Source organism: Heloderma suspectum, chromosome 3 (assembly GCF_057233095.1).
Source record: "Heloderma suspectum isolate Gila_16-S chromosome 3, 16-S_ref, whole genome shotgun sequence".
Taxonomy (NCBI): Eukaryota; Metazoa; Chordata; class Lepidosauria; order Squamata; family Helodermatidae; genus Heloderma; species Heloderma suspectum.
Window position 1 is genome coordinate 48176854 of NC_139460.1, and position 27874 is coordinate 48204727.

The 27874-nt window shown below is 45.4% G+C and overlaps 2 protein-coding genes across 2 annotated transcripts in view; one reads left to right on the top strand and one right to left on the bottom strand.

Annotated features, from left to right (window-relative positions):
* Positions 1-267: 267 nt before the first annotated feature.
* Positions 268-25282, bottom strand: ILDR1 (immunoglobulin like domain containing receptor 1). The gene is made up of 8 exons (XM_084843123.1): positions 24944-25282; positions 19719-19889; positions 15479-15628; positions 13472-13591; positions 11556-11702; positions 8866-8970; positions 6980-7806; positions 268-5426 (listed from the first exon to the last, which is right to left on the bottom strand). The coding sequence occupies exons 1-8, from the start codon at positions 25005-25007 to the stop codon at positions 5385-5387; spliced, it is 1626 nt and encodes a 541-aa protein (XP_084699249.1). The 5' UTR covers positions 25008-25282; the 3' UTR covers positions 268-5384.
* Positions 25283-27112: 1830 nt separating this feature from the next.
* The window catches only part of CFAP44 (cilia and flagella associated protein 44), an 86027-nt gene continuing 85265 nt past the window's right edge, over positions 27113-27874 (top strand). The window contains exon 1 of the mRNA XM_084843124.1: positions 27113-27530. Within this exon, the coding sequence (XP_084699250.1) occupies positions 27491-27530 (40 nt within the window). The 5' untranslated portion in view covers positions 27113-27490. The remainder of the gene's footprint in view (positions 27531-27874) is intronic.

Consider the following 27874-nt stretch of genomic DNA (forward strand, 5'->3'; position numbering starts at 1 on the left):
TGTACTCAGTCAAATATGGCTGCAAAGTGGACGGGCAGGGTGGCCCCACCGAAAAAGGATAAAAGAGGACACCAATTTGCATACAATTTGCATATGCTAATTTACATGTATAGATGCTGTCAGGGTTCCCCGTATGGTCTGGACCCCTTGAACAAGTCCTTAAGGATCTTTTACTTCCTTGAGTCCCAACTTCCTTCTTCTAACCTTCCCCTTCCCAATAACATGGGGTTTAGGCTGTAGTCGTGGGGTCATTGACAGTCTAGGTACAGGGTTTAACCACAAGTTTACTGGTAAATTAAAGCAAACAAATCACAACTAAAGGTATTTACACAATAATGCTGAGTGATACAAAAGCCATTAAGAGAAAATACAAGTTGCAAAATGCAAATTCCTTTATCCTAGCCAATTCCTAAGACTTCTCCAGGCTGCTGCTTCCTGCTTCCTCTTTATGCTTTGGTCTCCCTGACTCTGCGCTTCCTGGCTCTCTTTATCTAGACTCCTTCCTCAAAACCAAAAGTACTGCTTCAAACCTGAAGAAATGAAACTTAACTGGGAAAATGAAAATGAAATGTAACCAGAGAAATGAAACTACCTGTCTGAGTGATACCCCTTCCCAACAAAAACTCCAGGCCTCTAAGCCTGACCTTTTTCTCTTTGCCTCTGTAGGCCTCAAACCTTCACAGATGCAAATTCAGAAATTAGTATTATAATTTAAATAGAAATACAGTGCATCTCACCATAGAGGGGAAGACTGTGACAAAGTGGCTTACGTGACTTGCTCAGTCTGCTGTCCCTGTGCTGTTGATGGGCAACTTCAAGGCCCAGCTCTTCCTTGTGATGGTTAAACCGGACTTGCACTGGACAGCCCCTCAAATAGAGGATGGCTTCAAAATAGAGGATAGTCTTCATGTAGCCCTTCAAACAGAGGACTGTCCTCTGTAGGAGGACATATGACCACCCTAAATATAGGGAGCTGGTTATAAAGGGGTCAAAAGGGTACACAATGATAGAGGAAACAAAAATGGATGAAGTTATGGAATTCATCATGGGCTCAAGGACTTGGTTCCAGAACCAGCATTATGCAAGAACTGCTTTGCTGGATCAGACCGAGGTCTGTCATTCCGTTTCTAGATTCTTCTGGAAGCTCATAAATATGGAATGAAAATGATAGCCATCAGGTTTGGCTCCAGGGGCAAGGGGCCTTGGACAAAGTGCCTTCTAGTAGGCCCCTGCTACATTGGTGGGCCCTCTTACTTTACCTGGTGGCAGCAGAACTCCAAGGGTGATAGGAGCTACCATTTAAATTTCCTACAGTGCATAGAGTGCTTGATGTAGTATCACTCTAGGGCACTGTGGGAAATTTAAATGGCAGTTTGCAGATCTAACTGGCAGGCATGGGAGAGCAGGGTTAGGGGTCAGTACCAGTGGGCCCAACTGGGCACTGGGGCACTAGCAGCTGTCCTAGGATGCCAGATGTTGATACCGGGCCCGGAGGCCATCTCCTGTTGCTTGTCCCTCAGCATCCCAGATATACTCAGCCTTGTCTCTCATCGCAGAGGTTTAATTGATGGAAAGATCAGCTCTTCCTTGTGTAATAAAAACCAGGTTCTATTTCCTTGTCAAGGCACCAAAAGGAGAGCACGCATATGGATAAGATAGTGGCTAGGCGGTCTCTTTGACTTTCATTTGTATATATTTGACAGTTTCTAGAAATCTAGTCCACGTCTAGGTCTGCACTGTGCAGAAGATGTATTTCTATTTCATAAAACAGGTACAAGACACATTGCAGAGCTTAACTAGAAACAGAACAGAGAGCGCTGTTAAATACGTTTCATACACACGCCAGTTTCCTGGCAGTGTCAAGAGGTGCCTATTTCTATTGTGTGATAAAAACACTAGATGATTATGCAAAAGAAGCATCACCCTCTACAGGATTGCAGTCTGTATTGTACAACTATAAAGAGGCAGCTTTTATGTTAAGAGATAAAATAAAGAGGGGGTTTCCCAGGATTAAAACCAACAAAACTACTTCCACAATTCCTGCTTTTTGTCTGTCTTGGGGCTGATTCATATACGTATCATAGAACTTAAACGAATGCTCATCCTTTGATGGCTGCAGTATAAACGGAAGACTGGCATGTGTGAACGATAGCACCACGTTTTATTATCCTACCATTCTTCAAAGGAGTGCAAGACAGTGTATCTGATCATCTCCATTAGCCTTATAACAACCCTGTGAGGTAGGTTAGGCTTTGGGATAGCGAGTGGCCCAAGTTTATTCAGTAGACTTGGTGATCAAGTTGGGACTTGAACCTGATTCCCCACAGTCTACGTCCAGCTGCACCACTCTGGTGCCTCTGCCACTGCACCACTCTGGCTCTTGGACACAGCTTCCCTACCTCCTCACATCAGACTCAGTGGAGTCTGTTCACACATTCTGCCAGCCATCAAGTGACGTATGAGCGGTACTAGGCCTTAGATGCTAATAAGTTGTCGCGCAACAATGCATCATGGTACTAAACCCTCAGAATGTTAATTTTTGTTCAGGTTACTCAGTTACTGGGCTATTTTATACAGTTCGTTCAGTAAACGCTTATGCAAACTTCACTTGCAAAGTCTGATGCAATCCAGGACAACTTTGACCAGAATTCAGGACATTTGAATCAGCCAAATTCAACACATATTAACCATAGCTCAGTTGCAACATTTGATACATCCAGAGAGAAGGGTGTTTTTTTTAAACTAGAATTAGCAGTTCTTCCCTAGCTGTCCTGCAAGGAGAGAGAATGAATGAGTCACAGGTATTTGTTGCAGAATCATTTCCCAGCACCAGAACCCAATGTTACTCACATTATTGGTGTCTAGGGCCCTGATCACCCATGCATGCTCACTATTAACATCAAGTGATAACTTCAACATGTAGACTTTCCAGTGGAACGAGTTTATATATTCAGCTGCGAGTTCTTAGGGAGTGAGTAATCCAGTAATGAGACATCATGATGTACATACATGTATGAATATGCCCCAAGTCTCTGGACTAATTATGCTAGACGTTGCACAAGGAAGAGACTATTTCTACTCCAGGACATTATCATCACACATACTAATAGTGATCTCAGTTCTACAAGTTCTGGTCCATATGTAGCCAAAATGGCAGCACCTACACACAATAGGGAGGTATCAGCAGGCTCAGGGGAACCTCAAGGTTTGCAGATGTACCAAAAACATTTAGGAACCTCCCCCCCCCCCCCCGGATATTTAGGGGGAAAAACCCATCCCAGAACAGCCCAATGAGGACTGAGCATGCTCAATGGGGCACAGAACGTTGATTTGACTGTTGGAAAACAGACAATTGCAGGGGACAGGGGAGTGGTAGGGATTAGAAGGCGGCATGTATGGCTGAACAGGAGCTGTTGCAGGTTCAGTTTGTTGTTCCACATTAACGGAATAGATTAGAATGAACACGTTGAATATAACTATGCAGCACGTCCAAGCCTTGCACACTGGGTGCTTCTACCCACATTTGTACCTCGTTTGGCTAATGTGGCCCCCTGTAGGACAACTGTAGGGCCAGCAAGGCCTACGCAGCTTGCACCCTCCTGTTAAAAATTAATGGAGTTACTGTGAGAAAAGGTACTGGCCGCCTTTTCCAGGTTCATTTTTTGCGCTTCATATTCTGTGTTAATATTCTGAATGGGAAGCATGAACAGCCCTGAACCTCAGGACCATGGGCCAAATCCAGCCCAACTGGATTCTCCAGATGGTCATGGCCCCACACCTTTCCCTGCTTTTGCGTACATTTTCCCCCATTCTAAAATGTTCAAATGCCTCTCCTATGGCTTACTTACAAGCAGTAAAAGCTATAAGCTAAAATATGATGGTATTTTTGTCCCAGCCCTTTTGACTTTAGCCCCACACATCACTGGAATGCCCCCTCCCCACCCGCCCATGAAAGCTTCTCTGAAACCAAATTTGGCCCTCAGGTTCAACGCCCTGGGCTTAAAGGAAATTATTTAGTTAAAATCACACCGCAAGTTAGTTCCTCAACTGTTTATCAAATACAAGCTTCCAGACTTTTGCAAAGTTCAGTACTTTTTGTTATACTATTAGTTATTTCCAAAATTGTTCCAGGCCTTTGTTAAAAATGAATTAGCTATGTATTTGTTCAGCTGTTTAACCCTTCCACTCAAACAGATTATGAAATGCCTTGTACTACTTCGCTTGCTTTTGCATAAATTCAGGTTTGGCTTGAATCTACTAAATCGTCCTGAACAAGAACCCTGAAAGAACCAGAACCTGTCTTGAACAAGTGGCAGATGCTCCACTGATCGTGCTGTTCAACTATGGTGCTATGTACTTCTTTTATAGCTCTTTGAAATGGTAAATTAATCACATTGGGTTATTTTTTCAAAAAAGTTGCTATCTATATGGCTGTGTGTGAATCACAAAATAACAGAAGCCAACTTCCACAGTGTAGAATCCATTATACCACATCCATATCCAGAAAATCCCAGTTTTGAATTTCTAGATAGAGAAACATGTAAAATTTAAAAAGGGACTGCTTTCTAATGCCTCAGAGACTTCAGGGATTCTGGATGGGGTTTCCAGGGACTAGAAGTAGTGCACAATGTCAAGCTGCTCCTCTTCCTCTCCCCCTTCTACAACTGTTTTATTTTACCATTAGGAGAGGGTAACTAACCTATTCTAATATGGCTAATATGGCACTATTTTGAATAAGCTTGTTTCCACTCTATCTGATGGAATGAACCTTTTCCCCTGGCTATAAATAACCAGTGATGGCTCTCTTCCCTTTATTTCCATTGGCCTTATTTCCAAATATGAATACTTGGGCTGCAAGGTGTAGAAGCATTTAATATTGGAGATGATCCAGCCAAAGATGATCAGCTCTGTATTAGATCAGGTCCTGTCAGCATGAGGCACTTCTACATGTCAGAGATCTTATCCCTCTGATATTAAGGCCTCCGTGACAAAAGTGTCACTAACAGTGCAATCCTAGGCATGTTTACTCAGAAGTAAGTCCCACAATGTTCAGTGGGGCTTAGTCCCAGGAAAGTGTGCACAGGTTTGCACCTAAGCAATCCAGTTTTTTAAAAGCTGTCTCTCTAGCTACCTCTGGAGTATCAACAAAGGGCAAAATAGCTTTTTAGAAACAAGCTCCATTTCATTCTTGCTTTATCAGCAAAGTGATGCCTTTTCATAAACCACTGCACTGGAAATTGAAGTGCCCAAGATGAGGAAGCACAGGCTGAAGGTGATGAAGAGAAACAGATCCCTTGACAGCTAATATTCACAGCCAAAAGATGAATGTCTCCTGTTCAGGCCAATGAAGTCATCTCATTTTGTAGAGTGGCAAAGCAAAATGTCTAAATGACAACACTCCTTCCACTGCGAGAACTGCCTTTTTCCTAGGAGAGGAAAAAGCTGCTGTTAGTAAGAGACCAGAAAGGGTTGACAGAGCAACATAGTTCATTCCTGCCCTTAGAGTTGTTAGGTTACAATACTTTTGACACTGGACTGATTTGAGGCTGTTCGATCCTTAGCACATTTGAGTGATGGCTGCTATTACTCAGCTTCTAAATTCTGACTTTTTGTGCAAGCCACTTCAGATTGACAGCACCGATGAGACTCACAGCAATGCAAGTGCTCTGTCCGTTTTCTTCGAATATTAACGATTACTGCATACCAGCAAACCAAGCCCTGATACACCCTCCTTCTCCTCCAGCCCCTGCAGCTGGGTACCTTAGCAACTGGGCAGGGGCAAGAACAGCCACAGCAACATTTGATTCACCGGTATGCTAGAGACAGACATTGATTCACAAAAGAGAACTAACGGCACATTCAGCAAACTGTGAGCTTCCTTTCTAGGGATGCACAAGCCGCATAGGAAGCGGCCTCGTCCTGAGTTCACCCTTGGTTCATCTAGCCCAGTGCTGTTGACACTGACTGGCAGTGGCTCTCCTGGGCTTCAGGCAGGATTCTGCTACGGTCCCTCCCACTGGTTTTCCTGAAAGGGGCTCAATCTTGTGTGTGCTCACAAAAAATTGCGTTTTCGTGTGCACCCCAAGAGAGTGCATACAAAGGCCTTGGCAGCTTCTCGCTTACTGGTGCCTCCGCAGCTGCCTTCCCTTCCCCGCACAGGCTTGGCACCTTATGGGGGTGATGCAAGAGACACAGGCAGGCTTGAGAAGAAGAAAAAGGAAGCAGCCCACTGGCAGGGAAGCTGCAGGTGTGGCCGCTTCTCTTTTTAATGAGCAGGTTTCCCGCCCGCCAGCCCCCACTGCTCTTGTGTGCAGAGCTGCCGCGTGCCCAAGAGGTAAAAAGCAACACCACGCTAGCCAAGAAGAGAAGCCAGTGTGCTTCGTTTCCTGCCCTTGGACAAGGAAGAGCACCCCTCTGAAGCCATGAGCAGTGAAAAAAGAAAAAGAAAAAAGCACCTGCCCAAGGGTGGTTCCAGATTATGCTGTTTTTGTGCATCAGTCATCCACAGAATTTTATGGGGGGACCAGACAACACCATCTTTCATGTGTAGCTCTCTTGTCTTTTCCCATGGCCTTTTCCGTCTTTTTTCTTACCAGAAACCTCAGGCCCAGGGCCATATCTGGCCCCTGGGGAGGCGCCCCAAAAGGCCACACCCCCTTCCTCTGGCCTCACCCCTTCCCCCAAACACTGATTGTTCAGTAGTTTCTCGACTTTTGTGCAGTTTCCCCCCATTCTAAAAGGTTGCAATGTATCTCCTAAGGCTTAGCTGCTGGCAGTAGGAACTTTAAGCTACAATATGCTGCTATTTTTAGTACCTTCATCTGCTCCCTTTCACCTTCAGCTCCAGCCCAGCTATGAAATGAGGCTCCCAAGAGCTTCCCTGAAATGGAATTCAGCCCTCAAGCTGAGAGAGGTTCTGAACCTCAGTTTTAGAGCTAATATAAAAGCTAATACTTATCACAAGGAAGGGCTTCTTTACCGATTGCTGCTCCATGGGGTCTCTGGTTTTGCTACCTCTGGCTGGGGTGATATCAACTGAGCGGTAACTAGGGGGTTTGTCTTCCAGCCATTCTGGGGAGCCGCGCTGGTGAGGCTGCCGACTGTTTCCCTGGAAGCGCTCATCCTCGTCAGATGAACTCCACGACTCCCGATGGGATGGTGGAGAATAGCTGCGATGGCGGCAGCGGCGGCGGCTGTAGTCGTTGCTCTGTTGAGAAGTCCGCCGCCCTGAATGCTGGTATCTTCTGCCAGAATGCTGCTGTCCAGAATACCCCCTTCTGGCCTCCTCAGGAGAGGAACTGAGAGCGCCCCTGCTGTGCAAGATGGGCGTTCCCTCTGTCCTGGAAGTCCGGGACCTGTTGTAGCGGCTGCTGTCTCTCTGCCTCTCAGCTCTGCGGTCTCTGTATCTGTCCCACGACTCCTGATCGTAGCTGGAGTGGGAATCTTCGTCCAGAGACAACGGCCTCCTCCCCCTCCTCCCCCCGTCCCTCTTCTCTTCACTCATGGTGCTCTGAGGCCCTGAAGGACGCACAGACTGCTGCAGTCGTGATGAGCTGCTAGTTCTCTGAGAGGATGAGACACGCTCGATGATGGGAGGCAGCTGAATTACTCTGCGTTCCACAATCTCTGAACCCAGAGAAGAGAGGACGCTGGGATGCCGACTGCCCCCAACATGGTGCGAAGGCAGCACAGGCTGGGAAAGGTTGAGGTTCCTGATCTCAGACTCAAGGTGGTCCAAGAACTTGTTGCTGGAGGGTACCTGGGCAAGCAGAGGCATCAGTGGCTGACTGCTTTGCAGAGACATCTCTAAGTAACATGGAAAAGAGACACCCACAATTAGCAGAGGTGTAGTGGTAAATTTTGAAGTGCAGATGCTCATCGTGACTGTCGCCATAACCACCCACCGAGGAGAGTCCAAAATGCAGGCAGCTCTGTTGATCTATATTTCTCTATCTTTGTGTGCATGTACACACACACACACACACACACCGCCTCCACCAAAGAACAGCAGTACTTAGCATAATACACTGAGAGCCAGTGTGGTGTAGTGGCGAGAGTGCTGGACTGGGAGCCGGGAGATCGGGGTTCTAGTCCCCACTCAGCCATGGAAGCTCACTGGGTGACTTTGGGCCAGTCACAGACTCTCAGCCCAACCCACCTCACAGGGTTGTTGTTGTGAGAATAAAATGGAGAGGAGGAGGATAATGTAAGCCGCCTTGGGTTCCTTGCAAGAGGAAAAAAGGCGGGATATAAATGCAATACATAAATAAATAAAGAATACCCAATTTATTACAATTAGCTGACAATAATAGAAGAGTGAGCTGGCAAGGCCAATGTAGTTCTTAGCATGTTGGACTTTGGCTGGCAAGACCAGTGACAGAGCAATGCAGAACACTAAACACAAACAAAAAAACCCCAGTCCCTTGGCCTTCTCAGATTTCACTAGGCACTGCTCACTCTTTTCCAAGCTTATTTCAACAGTCAAAAGGCTAGAAATGTGCTCTGTAAAAGCAAATGCCAAGATTAAATGACAAATTCCTGTCCAGATATCAAATTATCTCTTTTTACCATCCAGTTGCCGATGCAGACCTGAACCATAAAAAGCACAAACTTCTGAGCAGTTGGTCTTGAAGCCAAACCACAAGCACTCTAGGCCGAGGGTGGGCAGAAAGTAGATCTCCAGATCTCTGGACTTCAGCTCCCAGCATTCCTGACCACTGGCTGTGCTGGCAGGGGCTTCTGGGAGTCAAAAGTTCAAAATATCTGAAGAGCTACCTTCTGCACACCCCTGCCAGTGAAGAGCCAAAACACTATATTAAAGGGGCAACAACATCTTCCTCCTTGGACTCGTAACCACAGCCCTACCTCGCTGTAAGAGTGGGTTTAGTTGGTACGAAGATGACTGGGAGTGGTGCGTCATCCATGGCAAAAGGTGTCGAGCCTGTTTCATGAAGTGATGCCGTTCCAGGACTAAAGGACAGAAAAAGCAATTGATTTTATACCAGAGAGACACTCAAGTGTCCCTAAGTTGTTCTCTGTTTTGTAGAATTACAGTCACAGGCTGATGGTGGAGTTTCTCCTCAGGTTCAAGAAAAATGATTATGTCAATGGGAACATGGCAGGGCCCTGAGGGTCACCACGCCAACCAGAGTCCCATCATTCCCTTTCCCCCAAATGTACCTGATAGCAGCAAGGAAGCCTCACAATGGGGCAGACTACCTCAGACTGCCTGAACCTGGCGCCTTTCAGATCTGTTGAACTACAAGGCCCATCATCCCCAGCCAGCATGGCCATTGGCAGCTAACTATATGGGATGACTCACCAGGTTAACATTAGGAATCATGGGAACTACTGTCTGGGGTCCTATTCCCAGGATGCGATTCCCCACCCTGGGGGAGCAGGGGCAGGCAGAGGCAGCCTGCTGTCCCAATAAGAAAAGGGAGGGCCAGTCAGGAGACTTCTCAGCTACTGCCCCCACCTGCATAATAATGGGCACTGAGGAGCAGGGATAGGGCCAAGGAAGCTCACGTGGCTGCCACATTGCCAAGGAAGCTCACGTGGCTGCCACATTGCCAAGGAAGCTCACGTGGCTGCCACATTGCCAAGGAAGCTCACGTGGCTGCCACATTGCCAGGACAAGATCATAGAATAGTGGGGTTGGAAGGGGCCTACAAGGCCTTCGAGTCCAATGATGGCTGTGGTAGGCATGCACTGCTTGCGTGCTGACTTTAAATGTCTAGATCGTGGGGTCGATGAGGCGGCTTATCTTCTGGCTCTGCCTGTACTATACAGAGTATGGGATGGATGAAGAGCTGCTAGCCCCTTCCTGTCCATATCTGAGGCCTGAGGGGAGGGAGGACCAGAGTGGCAGGACCCCTGACAACTACACTTCCCATGGTTTTTGACGCTCTGGATACTGATGCAATAGCGTCTTGGGCATAATGGAGGCCTTGCCATGAGGCCTCCATGTTGCTGCTGCAGCCTCCCCTGGTAAACCCATTATGAACTGGACCAGAACCTTCCAAATGGTCTGGATGTGATTATTAGTAGACTGGGGCAGGGGGAGGGAGAACCTCAAGTGGTCTTCCTGAACACCACTCCCACTGCAAGTTTCAGTGACATCCCCAGGTAAAATAGCCCAGAGGAGAATTTAACACTGACCCTCTCAGCTAAGGGCTGGATAGACAGTCTTGGACATGTCACTGCCTCTCTTGCCATATCAGAAGATTAGTGACTCATCTCACATAGTTGGTTGCTGTTAACTCTCAGATTATACTCCCCACAAGGCCTCCTGGACCCTCCCACTGGCTGGGAAAAGAATAATTTGCTAAGCAGTAACAGTAATAGCAGTGGAAGGATATGGAATGGAGTGAGGGGAAGGTATGCAAAGTCCTGGGGAAAGGGTAGTGTGTGGGCAGACACAACAGACTCAAAATATCCCTGTGGATCCCAAGAGGCTTTGGGGCAACTCTAGAAAAACAACTGTTTCCCTGCTCTTTAACTAGCCACCATTACTGTAAAGAACCTGTCTACATTCTGTGTACATTTAAAGAGGGAGGACAAAATGACACAGCTCTCCATTAAAAGCAATAAACATCTCTAGGCTCACTAACAGCTCAAGCTACTATCTTCATAGTAATGCATTAGTTACACCTGCATAGAGAGACACATGGCTCTCTTTCAGGAACCTCGATAAAGGCAGTGTACATTCTGTCTGCAATCAATGCATCCTTTTGATTTCGAACAGCTTTTTTTGCTGGACCATTACTTTTTCCTGTGTTAATATGTGCAGTCCACATCCCCTTCACAATATCCTCAACATTTAAAGGTGGTCTAAGAAGATTTCCACTTCAGCATGTTTTATGTGGTGGCCAGAACATTCCTACATGCTTAAAGAGTAAATGTAAATGGCAGAAAGGGATGGAGGCAGGGAACAGTAGACCAAAACACAGCTTTAAAAGCTTTGGGACCAAGTTACACGAAGGATCACCTTTACCCATATCAGATTGCCCACACAACAGTAGCCCTTGTCATGTGCCCAGCTCTGAGAGCAATCAGTTTGGCAGGCAAAGGGAGAGGGCCTTTTTGAAGTGGCCCCACATTTGTGGATTGTATTGTTGTTTTTGGTGGCTCTCTCATGAGTTGTGTTTTATCAGACTACTTATGATTTTTAGCTGTAATTATTTATTGGATGTTTGTATATTTTGGGGCTGGAATGTTTTATTCTGTTATTATTGTTATCACCTTGTTATTATTAATTATTTGAAGTGTATTGTTGTTATTTGTATTTATCTTGGAAGCTACCTAGAGAGGGCTTTTTACCTTAATGGTGGATAAAATATATAAAATATTGAGGGCCCTCAGATTTGTGCACATTTGGGATATTATACATAGTTAGGCTTAGGGTGTTCTCCCCGCCCAGTCCTGAGGAGAAATGTCAAAATAGCTTGTAGGTCACTTGAAATGTAAATGAAAACAACCTAGATATAATACCCCTATTTTGTGGTTGTTCTGGGAATCGGTGCATGTGGTAGAAACCTTGCTTGGTGACTTACCTTTCTCATTGCAACAGCAGCGTGTCGGGCAGCAGGCGCAGCGCACGTGACAGCAGCAATGCTGAGGGCAGCACTGACACCAGCACACCCCAATCAGCATCAGCAGGAGAAGGCCGCCAAGGATGATCAAGATTACAGTCAGCCAATCTGATCAGAAGGAAAGGACAACAATAACACTAATGATAGGACTTCTCCACACAGAGGCTTTTTCTCCTGCGATTTTACCAGGGCTTCTGCTTCCAGATTCTTTGCATGATTAAGATCGGCCCTTTAGATGCGCTTCCCTTCCCCCTCCTTTATTTGCGAGTTCTTTATGTTTCATTATACAGCCGCTAGATGGCACTGTTGTTACAGCACCACAGACAAATTCAAACCGGTTCTTTTTATTAGGTCATTATTTCCCGGTTCAAATTAAACTGTGAAATGGTCGGAAACCATGGGAGAGGCGCTGGAGGTTGACGACGTTATGTAAAGGACCCGCAAATGTCCGTCAGTAACCAATCACAATCGCGGGATAAAAGCCCCATGTGGAGAAGCCCATAATCACGACAACAAAAACAACAACTTGATTTTCTTCTGGTTAGATACCTGTAGATCAGCTTGCTGCACCAAAAAAGGAGTTTCCCCCCAATCTTTCCCTAACAACATAACTCATCTTATATGATCCATCTTTCTCATGGAGTGGCTGAATTCAGACATGACAATTAACTATGCTTTACTGTTACGTGCATAAACCTCGGGCTCATGTGCTCCCCATTCCTCTCTCCTCCAGTGTGATGGCAAGGAAGCGATTGGAAGCTTTTGCTTCTGTTTCCAATTATTTATTTATTTTAGTTAACCACAGTTTAGTGCTACATCTGAACCCTGAATTGTGGTTAATCTTCATTATGGCTTATTGAAACAAGTCAGGTTCATACACCAAGGTTTGAATTTGACTTGCTCCAGTATGGCACGGTTAGGACTAACCACAGTTTATCTGGGTATGGGCATAATGCTAAACTGCAGTTAGTTAAAACAGAAGCAAAAGATTCTGATCTCCTCCTTATGGTTGTATCAGAGAAGGAAAGACAGGGAAGTGTCCATGTCCAAGGCCCACCCAGGCTCATTCACATAACGTAAGCCATAATTTATCATTACATCTGAATGCAACCAATAGGTAGCTCCAAAACCTTCCCTTTTAGTATGTCTCAGGGACTACAGACCACCGGTCTTTTCTTTCTCTCTTTTAATGCAAGAATACGAGTCAGCCTTTCCCAATCTTGTGCCCTCTAGATGTGTCATACCACAATTCCCATCATCCCCAGCCAACCCTCCAGCACATTTGGAGGGCGCCAGGTTGGGGAAGGCCGATATAAGCAATAACCATGAAGAGCCAGGCAACGCTCCTCCAAGATATCTAAGCATCAGTGGGCCACTGCATCAATCGTATTTTTAAAATCATAGACTGAGATGATAGAAAGGTTTGCCAGTTAAGGGACACAAACCATATCTAGAGTTAAGCTAAATGTTTGGTGAGAAGAAAACTGCTTGGGTAAAGCAGCTGCCGGGGCACAAGGAAGGTTCCTCACCCATGCACCCCTTTTGATTTTAAAACCAGAGCCCCTCCCCTTTTGTGTTTTGTACATATTTGGGGCAGCTTCATGTTTAAAGCACATGAAATTGCTGCCATCACTTCTACTGGGGCTCACCCCCACCCCACCCCGCCATACACACGCTATTAGTTTAAGCCTGCAATCCTAAGTATACTTATCAGGAAGCAAATTCCATTGAACTGAGCGGGACAAACTCCTGAAGAAACCTCTTTAGGGTCAGAATAGAAGTCTTCTTGCTATTGCCAGGCTTTGTTCTCCAAAACATTACAGGCGGCAAGGAAAAAAAAGAAGAGAAACTTAATAAAAACAGTGCTGTGTACTTACTCAAAACGATGAGCTTGACCTCTTTGTCTGGGTCACCCGTTGTATCTCCTGGAGCCTCAACGGTACAGTAATAGACTCCATGGTCCCACCACATCACTTCATTGATCACAAGGTCTGCTCCTACAGAGGAAGAAAACAGTAAATAAATTATTATTATTTATTATTAAATAAATAATACTGTTATTTATTTAAAGTAGTTTTATCCCACCCTTCAGCCAAAAAGACTTCTAGAGCACCTTATAAACAAGCAGTTGAACAGGACAGTCCCTGCCTGCAGACTTACGATCTAAAAAGACACAACAAACAAGGAAAAAGGGATGGGTAGGGAAGAAGAAAAAAAATGAAGTAGCCTTTTAGGAGGGCTGGTGAAATGGCCCTGCTTCCCCTCTGTACAGCCTGCTGGAATGGCTGCTGGTGGTGACAGCTGAGGGGGAAGGAGCCTTCAGGGAGGTGGTCTTCAGTAGGGCAGACTAAGCCGATGAGGGCAGAAAGCAGATGGCTGGCTGGCTTTCACGTTGTTCTCAGACCACTCCAGCAAGTTCCTGAACTGCAAAAACATTTGAGGAAAGAGATATTTGGAGAGCTGGGACTACAACCCCAGTCCTTTACCTCCACAAGATATAGGCTTAAGCAACATGAAGCGCTTGTACTCTTCCTTGTTGGCTAGCATTAATGGGACCTCTCATTCTTAAGGTACAGGTATGTCTTTAATTGGGGCCGCGGTGGCTTAGTGGTTAAGATGCTGAACTGCAGACTGGAAGGTCGGCAGGACAGCAGTTCAAGACCTGAGTGCCGCGTGACAGAGTGAGCTCCTGTCTTCAGTCCCACCTCCTGCCAACCTAGCAGTTCGAAAGCAAGAAATTGCAAGTAGATAAACAGGTACCGCTTCGGCGGGAAAGGTAACAGCGTTCCGTGCACCTCGGTGTTCAGTCATGCCGGCCACATGACCACGGAAGCATCTTCGGACAGCGCTGGCTCTTGAGCTTAGAAATGGAGATGAGCACCACCCCCTAGAGTCGGACACAACTGGTTGGGGACACCTTTACCTTTTTTTTTATGTCTTTAATTGCAACTGGATGTACATGTAACCTCTGAATTCCACACTACATCTGCTGTCAGCCTCCACTGGTCTCTCACACTATCTACATATAAAGCTTGGGGGGGGGGTGATCGTAGGGCCAGCCTGGTGGACACTATATGCATGACTGGAGATGTCATGGTGGTGCTGGGTTCTCTTGAACCAAGTCTTGCTCCTGTTGCATCCTTACAGGCAGCTGTCACTGAAACCAAGTTCACTGCTGGAGAACTATTTTCATGGGAAAAGGTACAAAGATCATGTACATTGTAGCGACTCCCCTCTTATCACATCACATACGTGTTTCAGAAAGATTTGCTCTTTTCTCTTATCTTTCTATGGAGATAATAAACCTGCACATCCTTATTACCCTATCATAGATAGGGTAATCTATCATAGATGCCATTCCCATATGATGATAACAGGAAGGGCTTTTTCACACGGAGCTTTTATCCTGCTCTTGATATTGCTCACTCTTCAAGTTTGCAGGCCCTTCAGATGACGTCATGAACCTCCAGGGCGTCTCCTGCACTAAATGACCTTTATTCCATTTTTAAATAGGTCGGAGATAATGAGCTATCAAATTACCCCGCTTGCGTTCCGCTTGAGTTCCCTCCGTGAAAAAGGAAAAGCGCAAGAAGAGGAGTGAGATCAATGAAACATCTGGAAGACTCAGAAGGGGAGGGGGGACAGGAAGCACATGTAAAGGGAGCCTGTTGTGATCCTGCATTTAAAACAGAAGCAGAAAGCCCTGTTTTAAAATGCAGGATTTCAGGCTAGCATAGAGCCCCACGAAATCTTGACTGCAATTCTAGTCTGCAAAGCATAAAAGTCAGAAATTGGGATGGCCAGAACCATTCTTTGCTGCACAACACTCCCCATATCAGGCTTGTTCATTTTCACTTTCCCCTGGTGTCCCAAGGGTCACTTACTGTTCTGGATGGTGATCTTCCGCTGCCGGTAATCGACGCCCAGCACGGCTTCATTCTGCCCTCTTTTCTGAGCGACAATGCGCACTTCCCGTTGGTTGTCATTGCAGTCATTGGAAGGATCCTGGCCCAGATCTAGGCCTGCCTGATAGGCTGCGAACAAAGTGATACGGGACAAAATTAATGCCAGCTTATTAAAATCCAAGATATTCAAATAGTCTTGTCCCTTAAAAGACCTTGGGGAGGGGGGAGGAAATCACACCATGCATTTATTTTTATTTATTATTACATTTACATCCCACTTTTCCCCTTCTGCAAAGAATCCAAGGTGGCTCACATGGTCCTCCTCCTCTCTATTTTCTCCTCACAACAACCCTGTGAGGTAGGTCAGGCTGAGAGTCAGTGACTGGCCCAAAGTCACCCAGTGAGCTTCATGGCCAAGTGTAGAACCCAGGTCTCCCGAGTCCCATTCCAACACTCTAACACTACACCACACTGGCTCTCTATGTATTTTATATGTCCCTTTCACATTAGCAGAAAAAGAAACAAAATCATGGGAGAGGACAGGAAGTTACAAAAGAGCTTCTGAGGAGGCAAGCTCTGGTGGTATAAATTACTGGGGTGGGCAATATGCAGCCCTCCAGATGTTGTTGGACCGCACCTACCATCAGCACTTGCCAGCATAGCCAATGGTGAGGTATGATGGGAGTTGCAGTCCAACAGCATCTGGAGGGCCACAAGTTGGTATATAAGCTTCTGCAAACTTCCCTGGGGATGCAAGGGAAGCACCTGGGATGAGACCTTGGAATGCATTTGAAAAAGATGGCAAAACTATTGTTCACAATCCATATAATGGTTAAGCTTTCAGGGTTTGCCACAGAAGGGGAAGAAAAAAGGTGATACATGTTAGACATCTTACAACATGGCCATAAAACAATGCCTTGGAAGCCCAAATACATGAGGTAGTCCTGAGTACCAACAGGCTCCAGATTAATAAGTTCCAAGCAAATTTACAATGATAATGCCTGCCTGGCTGTCAAGCTTGGATCCCGAGAACCACAAACAGAGGGAAGCTCGTGAAGGGTGCTTCTTCCCCATCCTTTCCTTTTCCCTGTACCCAAAAACCTCTCCAGAGGGTTGGGGAACCCTCCTGAACAGGGTGGGGTGGGGCCTGGAGAGCTAATGAGGGAGGGGTGAATCACCCCAAATCAGGAAGAGGCACCTTGCTCAAGTAGCGCTTACTTATAAAGCACCTCCAACCACTAGGCACTGTTCAAAAATTCAAACTGGAAGGCTCCTCCCACAGACTTACAACTGGTGGTGCAGCAAGGGCAGGACCTCCAGGCCAAAGTCCAAGGCCAGCAGTCCAGGGGGACCCCCCAAATGATCAGCCAGAGTGTGGAAGGGGTTGGAGGCAGCGGCAAAGAGGCTGGGCACAGGAACACAGGAAGCTGCCTTATATATCAAGTCAGACCATCTAGCCCAGTATTGTCAGAAGTGACTCCAGGGTTTGAGGTAGCCCTGCCTGGAGATGCCGGGGACTGAACCCAGGACCTTCTGGATGCAAAGCATGGGCTCAGCCACCGAGCAATGCCCCCTCCCCTGACTTCAGCACCTGGACTGGCATTGGTATTCCAGGCCCACCAGGAGAATATAAGAAGAGCCATGCTGGATCAATCAACCAACGGTCTATCTAGTCCAGCAGTCTGTTCACACAGCTGTAGACCTGGAAACCACAAGCAGGGCATGAGTGCACAGCACCCTCCTGCCCACGTTCCCCAGCAACTAGCGTACACAGACATACTGCCTCTGGTACTGGAGGTAGCACATAGCCATCAAGACAGTAGCCCTCGATAGCCTTCTCTTCTGGGAATTTGTCTAACCTCCTTTTAATGCCATCCAAATTGGTGGCCATCACTACATCTTCTAGTAGCGAATTCCATAGTTTAAGTATTCATTGTGTGAAGTAGTACTTGCTTTTATCTGTCCTGAATCTCCCACCAATCAGGTTCATGGGATGACCCTGGTTTCTAGCATTTTGAGAGAGAGGGAGAAAAATGTCTCCCTATCCACATTCTCCACACCGTGCATAATTTTGTACACCTCTGTCATGTCTCCCCTTACCCTCCTTTTTTCCCAGCTAAACAATCCCAGCTGTTGTAACCTTCCCTTGTAGAGGAGATGCTCCAAGCCTTGATCATTTTAGTTGGCCTTTTATGCACCAGGGCTGATGCTGGTCATCTCAACATCCTTCTAATTAAAAAAAAAGTGCGTGTGTGTGTGTGCGTGTGTGTATTCGGGGCAGCTGACTGGGCATGGTAACAGATGCTCATTTTTTATAATATTATTTTCTACAACACAACTACGCTTATTCCCAAGGGAGAGAGCACTCCTATGGTCCCGGGTGAGTGCCAACACATCACCAGAACGTTACTGGCTATTAACACTCCTAAGAGGTACTGCCTCAGGGCACCCAGACGGATAGCTCTACTTAGAGAAATCTCAGAGTAAAGAATTAGAAGGGGTCCTGTGAGGTTGGGGTCTCCAATCTGATGCCCGTGGATACGTATCTTGATGCCCACCAGGCTCCCTGCCCCTCTTGATGTTTATTTTGGAGATTTTTTAACATTATTTAACTAAGTCTGACATGATGCGAAGCGATGTGCTGGTTTCCAGCGCCACCTTTATTTCCAAGAAAGCCTCTGGGACCCACGTAGACCCAGAGAGATTCTCAGAAAATAAAAATGATGGGTAGCTGCAGTCCAGTGTGCCCAGCTGCCCAGAAAAAAAGAAAAAGGTAAGCCGGGGACAAGTTACTTCTTTTAGGTTCTTGAGCAAATTACATTTCTGTTAGTGCCCACTGACTCAAAAAGTTTGAGCAACCCTGCCGTGGGGTCATCTTGACCAACCCTCACCCTATGTTACGGAGGTACTTGAATATGGCAACAGAGTCAGATGTCAGGTGAAAGGGCATTCCAGTGACAAAGAGCTGCAGAGGAAAAGGGATGCCCAATGGTAAACAAAAAGGTGAATCTTTACTAGGAATTTGGCATGCACAGAGCAAAAGTTCCAGGGAGGTGCATATATAGAAAGAAAACAGATATAGATGAATTAGATTCAAATATCTCTACAATCTCAAGGAAGTTTAAAATGAAAATTAGAGGAGGAAGCCTGTGGAGAGAGTACTAAATTTTCCTCCCCACTTTTCTCTGCCCCCCTTTTGCCCTAGGCACTCAGCATTCTCTGGCAACTAAGCATGCTCAGTCCTTACTATGCCATTTTTGGAGTATTATGGCCCCTTAGGTTTTGCATCCTAACTTTTTTTTGTACTTCTGCAAACCTTGGGGTTCCACTGAGCATGCTAATACCTCCGTTTCGTTTCTCAGTGGCCCTATTTTGACTACAATCCTGTTGGCACTCACTGGCTAAGTCTGCTATTAGCAGGAGTAAGTAGTCTTAAACTTCAGGTTTCTTCCCCCCAAGTTGATAATAATGGAACCAAAAGGGAGAATCATCTACAGTGGTAGGCTGAGGCTCCCTTCCTTAAACCACAGACTGCCCTCTTCTGGGTTCCATGAATTCCAAAGACAAAGAAGTAAAGCAGTTAGTAAAAGCATACGTAGCTATTTACTAGAATGAAATCCCATAGCTGTCACTAGGGGTGTAAAGATTTTGTAAAATCCCTTCTGTCTGCATTTTGCAGATTGTCAGGTGCCTTTCATTCCATCCTCTGCTCATTGACGGAATCAGCTTTTTTCCAATTCCTGAATTTGTACAAATTCACATGTGAGAAAATTCACACCTGCAAAAGTGCACACTTGCAAAAATGCACAAATCCCCCCCAAAACGCACATTTTCATTGGGATAAATGGCATTTTTAGCTGGTTTTTTTATTTTACATATTTTTCTACAATTAAATTTATATAAAATTCCAGAAAGTAAAAGAAATGGGGCCACAAGTTCGCGGAATCTGTGCAATTCAGGAAAAGCCAATCCGCTGCAGGATCTGTGCGTTGGATTCATAGAAGTCCAAATGCATTTGATTCCGTTGTGGATTTCTCCGACATCCCTAGTAGCCACTACAGGAGTTTCAATTACAGCCTGGAGAGATCAACACCACCACTTTGGATCTGAGAAATAAAAGGTGAAACTGCAGCTTCCCCAGGAAGTGTCCCTCCTCCTCCCACTTTTAGCTTGTGGAAAGTAATCCTTGGCAGTGGTAGCAGCAATCAGTAGTACTCACCAACAGAATAGTAGTCAAGGATGGGATCCTTGCAGAAGGACTTGAAGCGCCAGGTAACTACCACATCTTGCAGTTGCGCTGAGGTACTGTACTCACACCTGAGGATCACAGATGCAAATAAGGTTGTGTATCGCTCAGGATCTGGCACAGTCACCAGAACAGAGAAGCAACCTGCAAGCAAGAACACCAACAGCAGCTATCAATAATCACTGAACGTTATATGAGAAGTCACCCTTCGAGGAAAAACTATCAACACAGTTATCAGGAAATGCTACGTTCTCTCCATTTAAGAGGCACACCAGCAGGCCATGTGCATTATCTGGAAGAAACAGTTTGACTTTGCAGCAGAAGCCCGTGTGAGCGGTCGGGGCCTTCATAATCTCTTCATAGTCCAGAACAATCTTGGGCCTAGATAGACTAATAATCTGGAACAATTCTCAGTCAAGTTGTACCCCCCCCCCCCCACGCTTCCAATCCAAGTTTTTCTGCTCTGGGATTTCCCAATGAGTTGTAATAACAAATAATTGAGCTTTCGGCGAAAGAGGTCTGGTGTGCTGTTGATCTCATAGATACAATAGGAAGTGAACTGTCCAGAGAGATTCAGCTATGGGGCGGTATAGAAATATAATAAATGAAATAAAAAATTAATGAAGTGTGCAGAGTAATAGCAAAAGGACCTCAAGTTAAATAAAGCTTTCTAAAAGGGCAGCTCTTGAGTTGGGTGAATGGGGCGAATGTTATGACTGGCTGTTATGTGCAGGGATATCCTACAGTTGCTACCCAATCCGCAACCACAGGACTTGCTTTCTCCCATCTCTAGATTCAACAGGGCTTTGGAAGACAGCAGTGGCCCAATATTAGAAACTACCAGCACGGACAGGTTTAAGATGGTGGAATGAACATAGTAACATTGAGCCATGGGATGGGAGAGATACACAGAACATAAAGGTTAATTTATTTGCTGGTTATAGAGCCCTTTTATTAACACATCCTAATGAATCAAAGAGGCAATGAATGAAATTAAATGATATGGAAATATGGCAGCTTAATTAGAAAAAAAGATTTGAAAGGATATGTATTAATACAGACAGGGAATCCCACACAGACATACGTACATATGCAGTCAGGAATAGCTTATATGTTCTGAAAATGTGAATTACCTAGGTGTCAACATCACACGACATTTTAAAAAGCTAACAAAAATAAATCTTAACCCACGTCTTAGACAAACTATAAAATAATTAAACACATGGGGAAAATTAAAATTATTATAGCTCAGAACAATTGCCAGTTAAGATGAATATCCTCCCTAAATTTACACTTTTTCCCAAGTATTACTAATCTGAATTTCAGAACAATATCTTTCTAATCGGCAAAATATCTTAAATATATACGTAACAATAAAAAATACAGCACAAACAAAAATGTACAAACTTGCATGATGTGGTAGATTGGGTAGCCCAAACCTCACATGGTACTATGAGGCATTTCAGTTAAAATACGAGATAACTGTGCTGCTTAAAAGATAAACCCTTATTATTTGGAATATGCAAAAGATTTACAATGTGACATCCAAGGACTACCATTCCAAACCCATAAAACAAAAAAATAAGACAAAATTATAAACCAATTTCTATGCTTGACATTCAAACTATGGGGGGAAAATGACAGAAAAATTATTTCCCTACCTCATATTATTTTTAAATCATCCTGTATTTAATGTAGATAAACACACACAATTCAAACAATGGAAATCAAAATAATTATTTAGATTATGAGACCTAAGTTTTAGACCTTTAAGTTTCTGGGCAGCTCTATAAAATCGATAAGCGTGGTAACATAAAGCATCTTTGCCCCAGCTTATAATTCATTCTAGAGAGTGATGCTCCAATAGCAAAGCAGGAGAGCTCTGTGGCCCTCTCTCCCCAACACTATGTAGATAGTATGAGCTAGGCCTTCCATATGAACTTTTCTTTCTTTCTTTTTTTAATTTGAGGGAAGAATCATGTGAGCTGGGCCTCTACACTCACGCTGGGGTGTTGTCTGTGGGGTAGAAGGGAGAGGCTTACAGCGCTCCTTCACTAGACCAGCGCAGCACTACCCTGGAGTTAATGTGCTGCATCCAATGTTAGTCTAACAAGTCCCATTCATTTCAAAGGGTCTACTCTAAGCAGGACTAACACTAAATACAACCCAATATATGAGCTACAGTTTAGGCTTGTCTAGCACTTAGAATTTAGCAAAGTGCAAGATTTTTGTCTGACTGGTGCAAAAGGGAAGCTGCATGAATAATTTGTGTAGGTTTTGCCTCAAAACCAATTTATTACATTTATCTCCCACACTTTCCATATATATGCTCTTTTATTCATCAATAAAAGTACACAAAGCACAGCAAAATAGAAAACATCACCAATAAATAAATACCCAGAAATAGAGCTAAAAACTTGCAATGGCTTAATGGTCTAAAAATCCCAATTGTAGTTGAACAGTAACATTTTTAAGGTTCAAGTTTATATTATGTTAGCTAGATTCCTGTGATTTCCCTATCATAGGTATACAAGATAACACAAGTAAAGTATTATTAGCTTAGCAATGCCAAAGATAGCAATGCCACTTGAGATAACATAATATAAATATGTGCTATGCTAGGCAGAATAACTCAAATATTCTGGAGAGCACCTGGCTGGAACAAAGGAAGTGCCTTTAATTTCATTTCACCCACACAGGAATGAACACGGACTTAACAAATGCATATATATCCTATACACATTTATCTGGGCATAAATTCCATTGAACTCAGTGGGGCTTCCTTTTGGGCAGACATGCATAGGATTGTGCTGTTAGGGCACAACCCTATGCATGTTTAGACAGAAAAAATCCTGCACCTCCCAGCATCCATCCAACCAGCCATGCTGGGAATTCTCAGAAGTAATGCTCAGGCTGCAACCCTAAACATATATTTATTTATTCATTTGTTTACATATTTATATCCCACTTAAATCTCATCTTACTATGGGAAAACATGCATAAAATCAGGCCGCACAAATTTTTGACTGCAAGGCTATAGTCTCCATTTGTGTGCTCAAGTGAACACTTAATGTAGGATAGAATGTGAAGACACCTGTGGAAAAAATCAAATTTACATTTGAATTAAAGATATGGGAAATAAAATAAGTGCTTTTAGACAGCAATTCTAATCATACACATCTGGAAATAAGTCTCAATAAGACTGAAAGCAGCGGAGCTTACTTCTGAGTAAACATGGGTAAGATTCATCTGAAAATGTCATCAAATTGTCCTCATTCACTTGTTGTTTATTCGGTCAGTCGCTTCTGACTCTTCGTGACTTCATGGACCAGCCCACGCCAGAGCTTCCTGTTGGCCGTCGCCACCCCCAGCTCCCCCAAGGTCGAGTCCATCACCTCCAGAATATCATCCATCCACCTTGCCCTTGGTCGGCCCCTCTTCCTTTTGCCTTCCACTTTCCCTAGCATCAGCATCTTCTCCAGGGTATCCTGTCTTCTCAGTTTTGCCTTTAATATCATTCCCTCAAGTGAGCAGTCTGGCTTGATTTCCTGGAGTATGGACTGGTTTGATCTTCTTGCAGTCCAAGGCACTCTCAGAATTTTCCTTCAGCACCACAGTTCAAAAGCATCTGTCTTCCTTCGCTCAGCCTTCCTTATGGTCCAGCTCTCGCAGCCATAGGTTACTTTGGGGAATACCATTGCTTTAACTATGCGGACCTTTGTTGTCAGTGTGATGTCTCTGCTCTTCACTATTTTATCAAGATTTGTCCTTGCTCTCCTCCCAAGAAGTAAACGTCTTCTGATTCCCTGGCTGCAGTCAGCGTCTGCAGTAATCTCTGAGCCTAGAAGTACAAAGTCTGTCACTGCCTCCATGTTTTCTCCCTCTATTTGCCAGTTATCAGTCAAGTTGGTTGCCATAATCTTGGTTTTTTTGAGGTTTAACTGCAACCCAGCTTTTGCAGTTTCTTCTTTCACCTTCGTCGTAAGGTTCCTCAGCTCCTCATCGCTTTCAGCCATCAAAGTGGTATCATCTGCATATCGGAGATTGTTAATGTTTCTTCCAGCGATTTTAACTCCAGCCTTGGCTTCATCAAGCCCAGCACGTCGCATGACGTGTTCTGCGTACAGGTTGAATAGGTAGGGTGAGAGTATACAACCCTGCCGTACTCCTTTCCCAATCTTAAACCAGTCCGTTGTTCCGTGGTCTGTTCTTACCGTTGCTACTTGGTTGTTATACAGATTCCTCAGGAGGTAGACAAGATGACTTGGTATCCCCATGCCACCAAGAACTTGCCACAGTTTGTTATGATGCACACAGTCAAAGGCTTTAGAATAGTCCATAAAACAGAAATAGATGTTTTTCTGAAACACCCTGGCTTTCTCCATTATCCAGCGGATATTGGCAATTTGGTCTCCAGTTCCTCTGCCTTTTCTAAACCCAGCTTGTATATCTGGCAATTCTCGTTCCCTGAATATTTCCACCAATACAGCAAATTTGTCAGTTTAAATAAGCCCATATACTTTAATGTATGTTGTGCTTATTATCTGAGAAGGCAACGTAGAGGTAAGCCAGTAATCTTTCCAAATATTGTGTCCACGTTTACTCAGAAGTAAGTTCCACTGAGTTCACTCTGACTTACTTCCAGGCTAACGTGCGCAGGACTGCTTTAAAGCTAAACAGCGGACACCCAGTGCTAGCACTCAAGAAGGTCATTTTTTCCAGCCAATCCAAAGTCGTTATACATGATTTTCTACCCTTCTGAATTTGAGTTGTGGAAGACAAAAGTTCTATAGACAGATATGCACGCAATCTCTGTATACATGATGCAAGCTTACAACTGAAAACGAGAAAAAGGAGATTTTAAAAGAAGCGGGTATATATTTAATTTCTAGCCTGACTTCTTTGGGTTTCCCAACCCAAAACTGAAAGAGATTTCGCAATCTCCCTTCCCCCTGGAAAGTAAAACCACAAGAGCACTTGGGAGAGATTTGATATAGGTCTGGTCAGCCAGGAGACCGCCCCATGAGGAAGCTGCTATAGAAACAGGACGAACAGGAAGGACGGGGTGGGAAGAAACTCAGGTAGGGGTCACCTATTAACAGCGGCAACTGAGACACCGAGAGAAAGACGACAGAGCAAGGAGGCCAGCAGCCTGCTCTTCTCCGCCGTCTAACTCCGTTCCCCGCACCCCGACTCACCTGTTGGGAGCCAGGTGAGGCCGATCAAAAGCACTTGGTGTTGCCACCGCCAGTTCCAGGCCATGGCGCCGCCTCCCGCTGCCCGGAGCTTGTGCGGAAACCTCACCCGCCCTTCCCGGGCGCTCCTCCTGATGCAACAAGTTTCCTCCGGGAGACGTCCCTTCTCTTTCGGTTTTTCCTGCCTGGGGAGGGATTAACCCGGGCCTTTTTTCCCCTGGGTCCCTTTTTTCCCCTGGAAAGGAGCGACCCAGCACAAGCCACGGCTTCCTCCCTCTTGCTTGGTCTCCTCCGGCACCTGCTGCTGTAGTCTTCCCATTTCCTCTAGCTGCACCCTGCAACGAATTCCTGCAGGTGCCGCGCTCGCCGCGACCTGCGGGCGAAGAGTCCGTCCCTCGTTCCTCCCATCTCGCCTGCTTGGTTCGCTGCCTGCAGCCGTCCCGCCCCGCATCGCTCCGCGCAGCCAGGTCGCGCCCTTCCTCCCTTTTCTGCCCTCCAGCTTACAGCGCACGCCTAGAAATGGGTTGTCTCCAGTGTTCGTCCTACTTCGAATAGACCCATTGAAATGAATGGGACTTAAATTCGACTAACATCGGGCACAATCCCGTATCTACTTAAAAGTAAGCCCTATTGAGCTCAATGGGACTTACTCAGCACTGGTTAGGCCTCATCTGGAGTACTGTGTGCAGTTCTGGGCACCACATTTTAAGAAGGAAGCAGACAAACTGGAGAGGGTTCAGAGGAGGGCAACAGGGGATGGGAAACAAAGCCCTCTGAAGAGAGACTAAAAGAAGTGGTCATGTTTAGCCTTGAGAAGAGAAGATTGAGGGGAGATACGATGGCGCTCTTCAAGTACTTGAAAGGTTGTCACAGAGAGGAAGGCCAGGATCTCTTCTCCATCATCCAGGACACGGAGTGCAGGACATGGAATAATGGGCTCAAGTTACAGGAAGGATAGCTATTACTTTGGAAGACAGAAACAAAATTCAAAGTGATCTTCATAGACTGGAGCGCTGGGCAGAAAACAACAGAATGACATTTAATAGGGATAAATGCCAAGTTCTGCACCTAGGAAAAAGAAACCAAGTGCACAGTTACAAGATGGGGGATACGTGGCTCAACAACACTACAAGCGAGAAGGATCTTGGAATTGTTGTCGACAATCAGTGCACATAGGATTGCAGCCTGTAGTTGTGGTCAGTTCGAAGATGCGGTTTGTTGTATAGCAAGATCCACTGAACCTTTATTCAGAAGTCAAAGTCCTACTGAATTCAATCGGCCTTACGCCCAAGTTATTCTTAAAAACTTTATACTCTGCTTTTCTACCCCTATTGGCCCTGGCCTGAAGACTGCTTATTTTTGTGATTTCAGTTCTGAATAGCTATTTACTACGCTAATATGGATAGCAAAATTAAAGACGCACACACGTACGTGTGCATAGCATTGCAGTGGAGCCTATTTAGATAGACTCAACATCAGTGGAACTGCTTTGGTCTTTAACAACCTTGACAAGCGCGGCTAAGAGAACACGAGCAGACCAACCCGGCGCAGAGTTAAGCGCGGCGTACCCCAGCTCTGCAGAGGATGCAGCTGGCTGCTAATGTTTTCTGAGCTGATATTGATCATTGCACCTGCCCCCACCAGTAAAACAAAACACGCATCAGAAACAGGGTTGTCAACTGAGACTCATTTGACAGATGCATTCCTACCTCTGGCTGGGGTGCTAATTTTTTGGGTTTTTCCTGGCAAATCTCGAGTACGTTAAACTGACTGGAGAAAAGTCAGCAGGTGCTGTTTTTCTTTCCCTATCTCTGTACCGACACCTGCTGAATTTCTTCTTTAACACACAGCTGTTAAAGGCACAGAAGCCTCTCCCCCCCCCCCAATCGGCAAGCGCCGTAACAAGGAGAAGTTAATAAGTGAGCTTTTTCTCTGGGATGGGGTGGAGGAGAGGAGAACTTCTTTGCATTTCTGCCTGTTACACCACTGTTAAAGCACGACGTCTGTATTTGTCTTTTTTTAAAAACGTAGCAGAAACTACGCACACTTACGCGGGAGGGCGCCCATTGAGCTCAATGGCCTTTCCCGATGAAATAGGTAAAGAAGCGACTTAAACCAGCCTCCGCGTGCAAACTGGTTCTACCCTTAAAAGAGGCCTAAAAAACAATTTACAGTGAAATAAAAAATGATGCTTTCTCGCTGCTTACCGCTCATTCCTCAAACACCTACCAATTGCAACTGCAAACCCAGGCAAATAAATAGCTTCTTCTCTTCCCTTCCCCTTTAGAATACCTTTAAAATTTTACAACTTTGAAACCTTTGTGCAAACAGCGCATACAAGAACGTAACCAGTACGGCGGGAAAGAGTTGCTGTATAACAGAGAACAACAGGGATTAACCCGCAACTCAACCTTGGACGCTTTCTTTAAAAAAAAACAAAAAACACAACCCTGCGCAGGCGCCCTAAGGCACACCAGTTTTCGAACTCAACTTCCCAGATATCTCTGCGTGCCTTGAATTTGGTTGCTCAGCAACCGGCGTAAACCCGCAATGGAGCCGAAGGGGGAGCACGAGGGGAAAGATGCAGAAGGTAACACTCTCCGCCCGCCCCTCTCGGCGTCCCCTTTCTCTCAGTAGCGTTAACAATACCCCAGTACGGGTTGCATTGGTTACTCCCTGTTAGGGAAAGTTTCGCGAAATACCTACTAATCCAAACAGCCTTCCCCAACCTGGCGCCCTCCAGATGTGTTGGACTGCAAGTCCCATGATTCTGGTGACGATGGGAGTTGCAGTCCAACACATCTGGGGGGGTGCCAGGTTGGGACGGCTGAGCGGAAACCTCCCACGGTGGTGCGCAAGCTTTCGAGGTCACCAGAACTCTTCATCAAATTGGGTGTTAAAAGGGGGGTGGGAGGAAACGGAGAGAACAAAAAG

Excerpts from the sequence above, each read along its gene's own strand:
- ILDR1 (XM_084843123.1), bottom strand. The coding sequence starts at position 25,007 with ATGGCCTGGAACTGGCGGTGGCAACACCAAGTGCTTTTGATCGGCCTC. Across the intron at positions 19,890-24,943 it reads CCTCACCTGGCTCCCAACAG|GTTGCTTCTCTGTTCTGGTG; the intron begins GTGAGTCGGGGT and ends TCTTGCTTGCAG. Across the intron at positions 13,592-15,478 it reads GAAGATCACCATCCAGAACA|GAGCAGACCTTGTGATCAAT; the intron begins GTAAGTGACCCT and ends CTTCCTCTGTAG.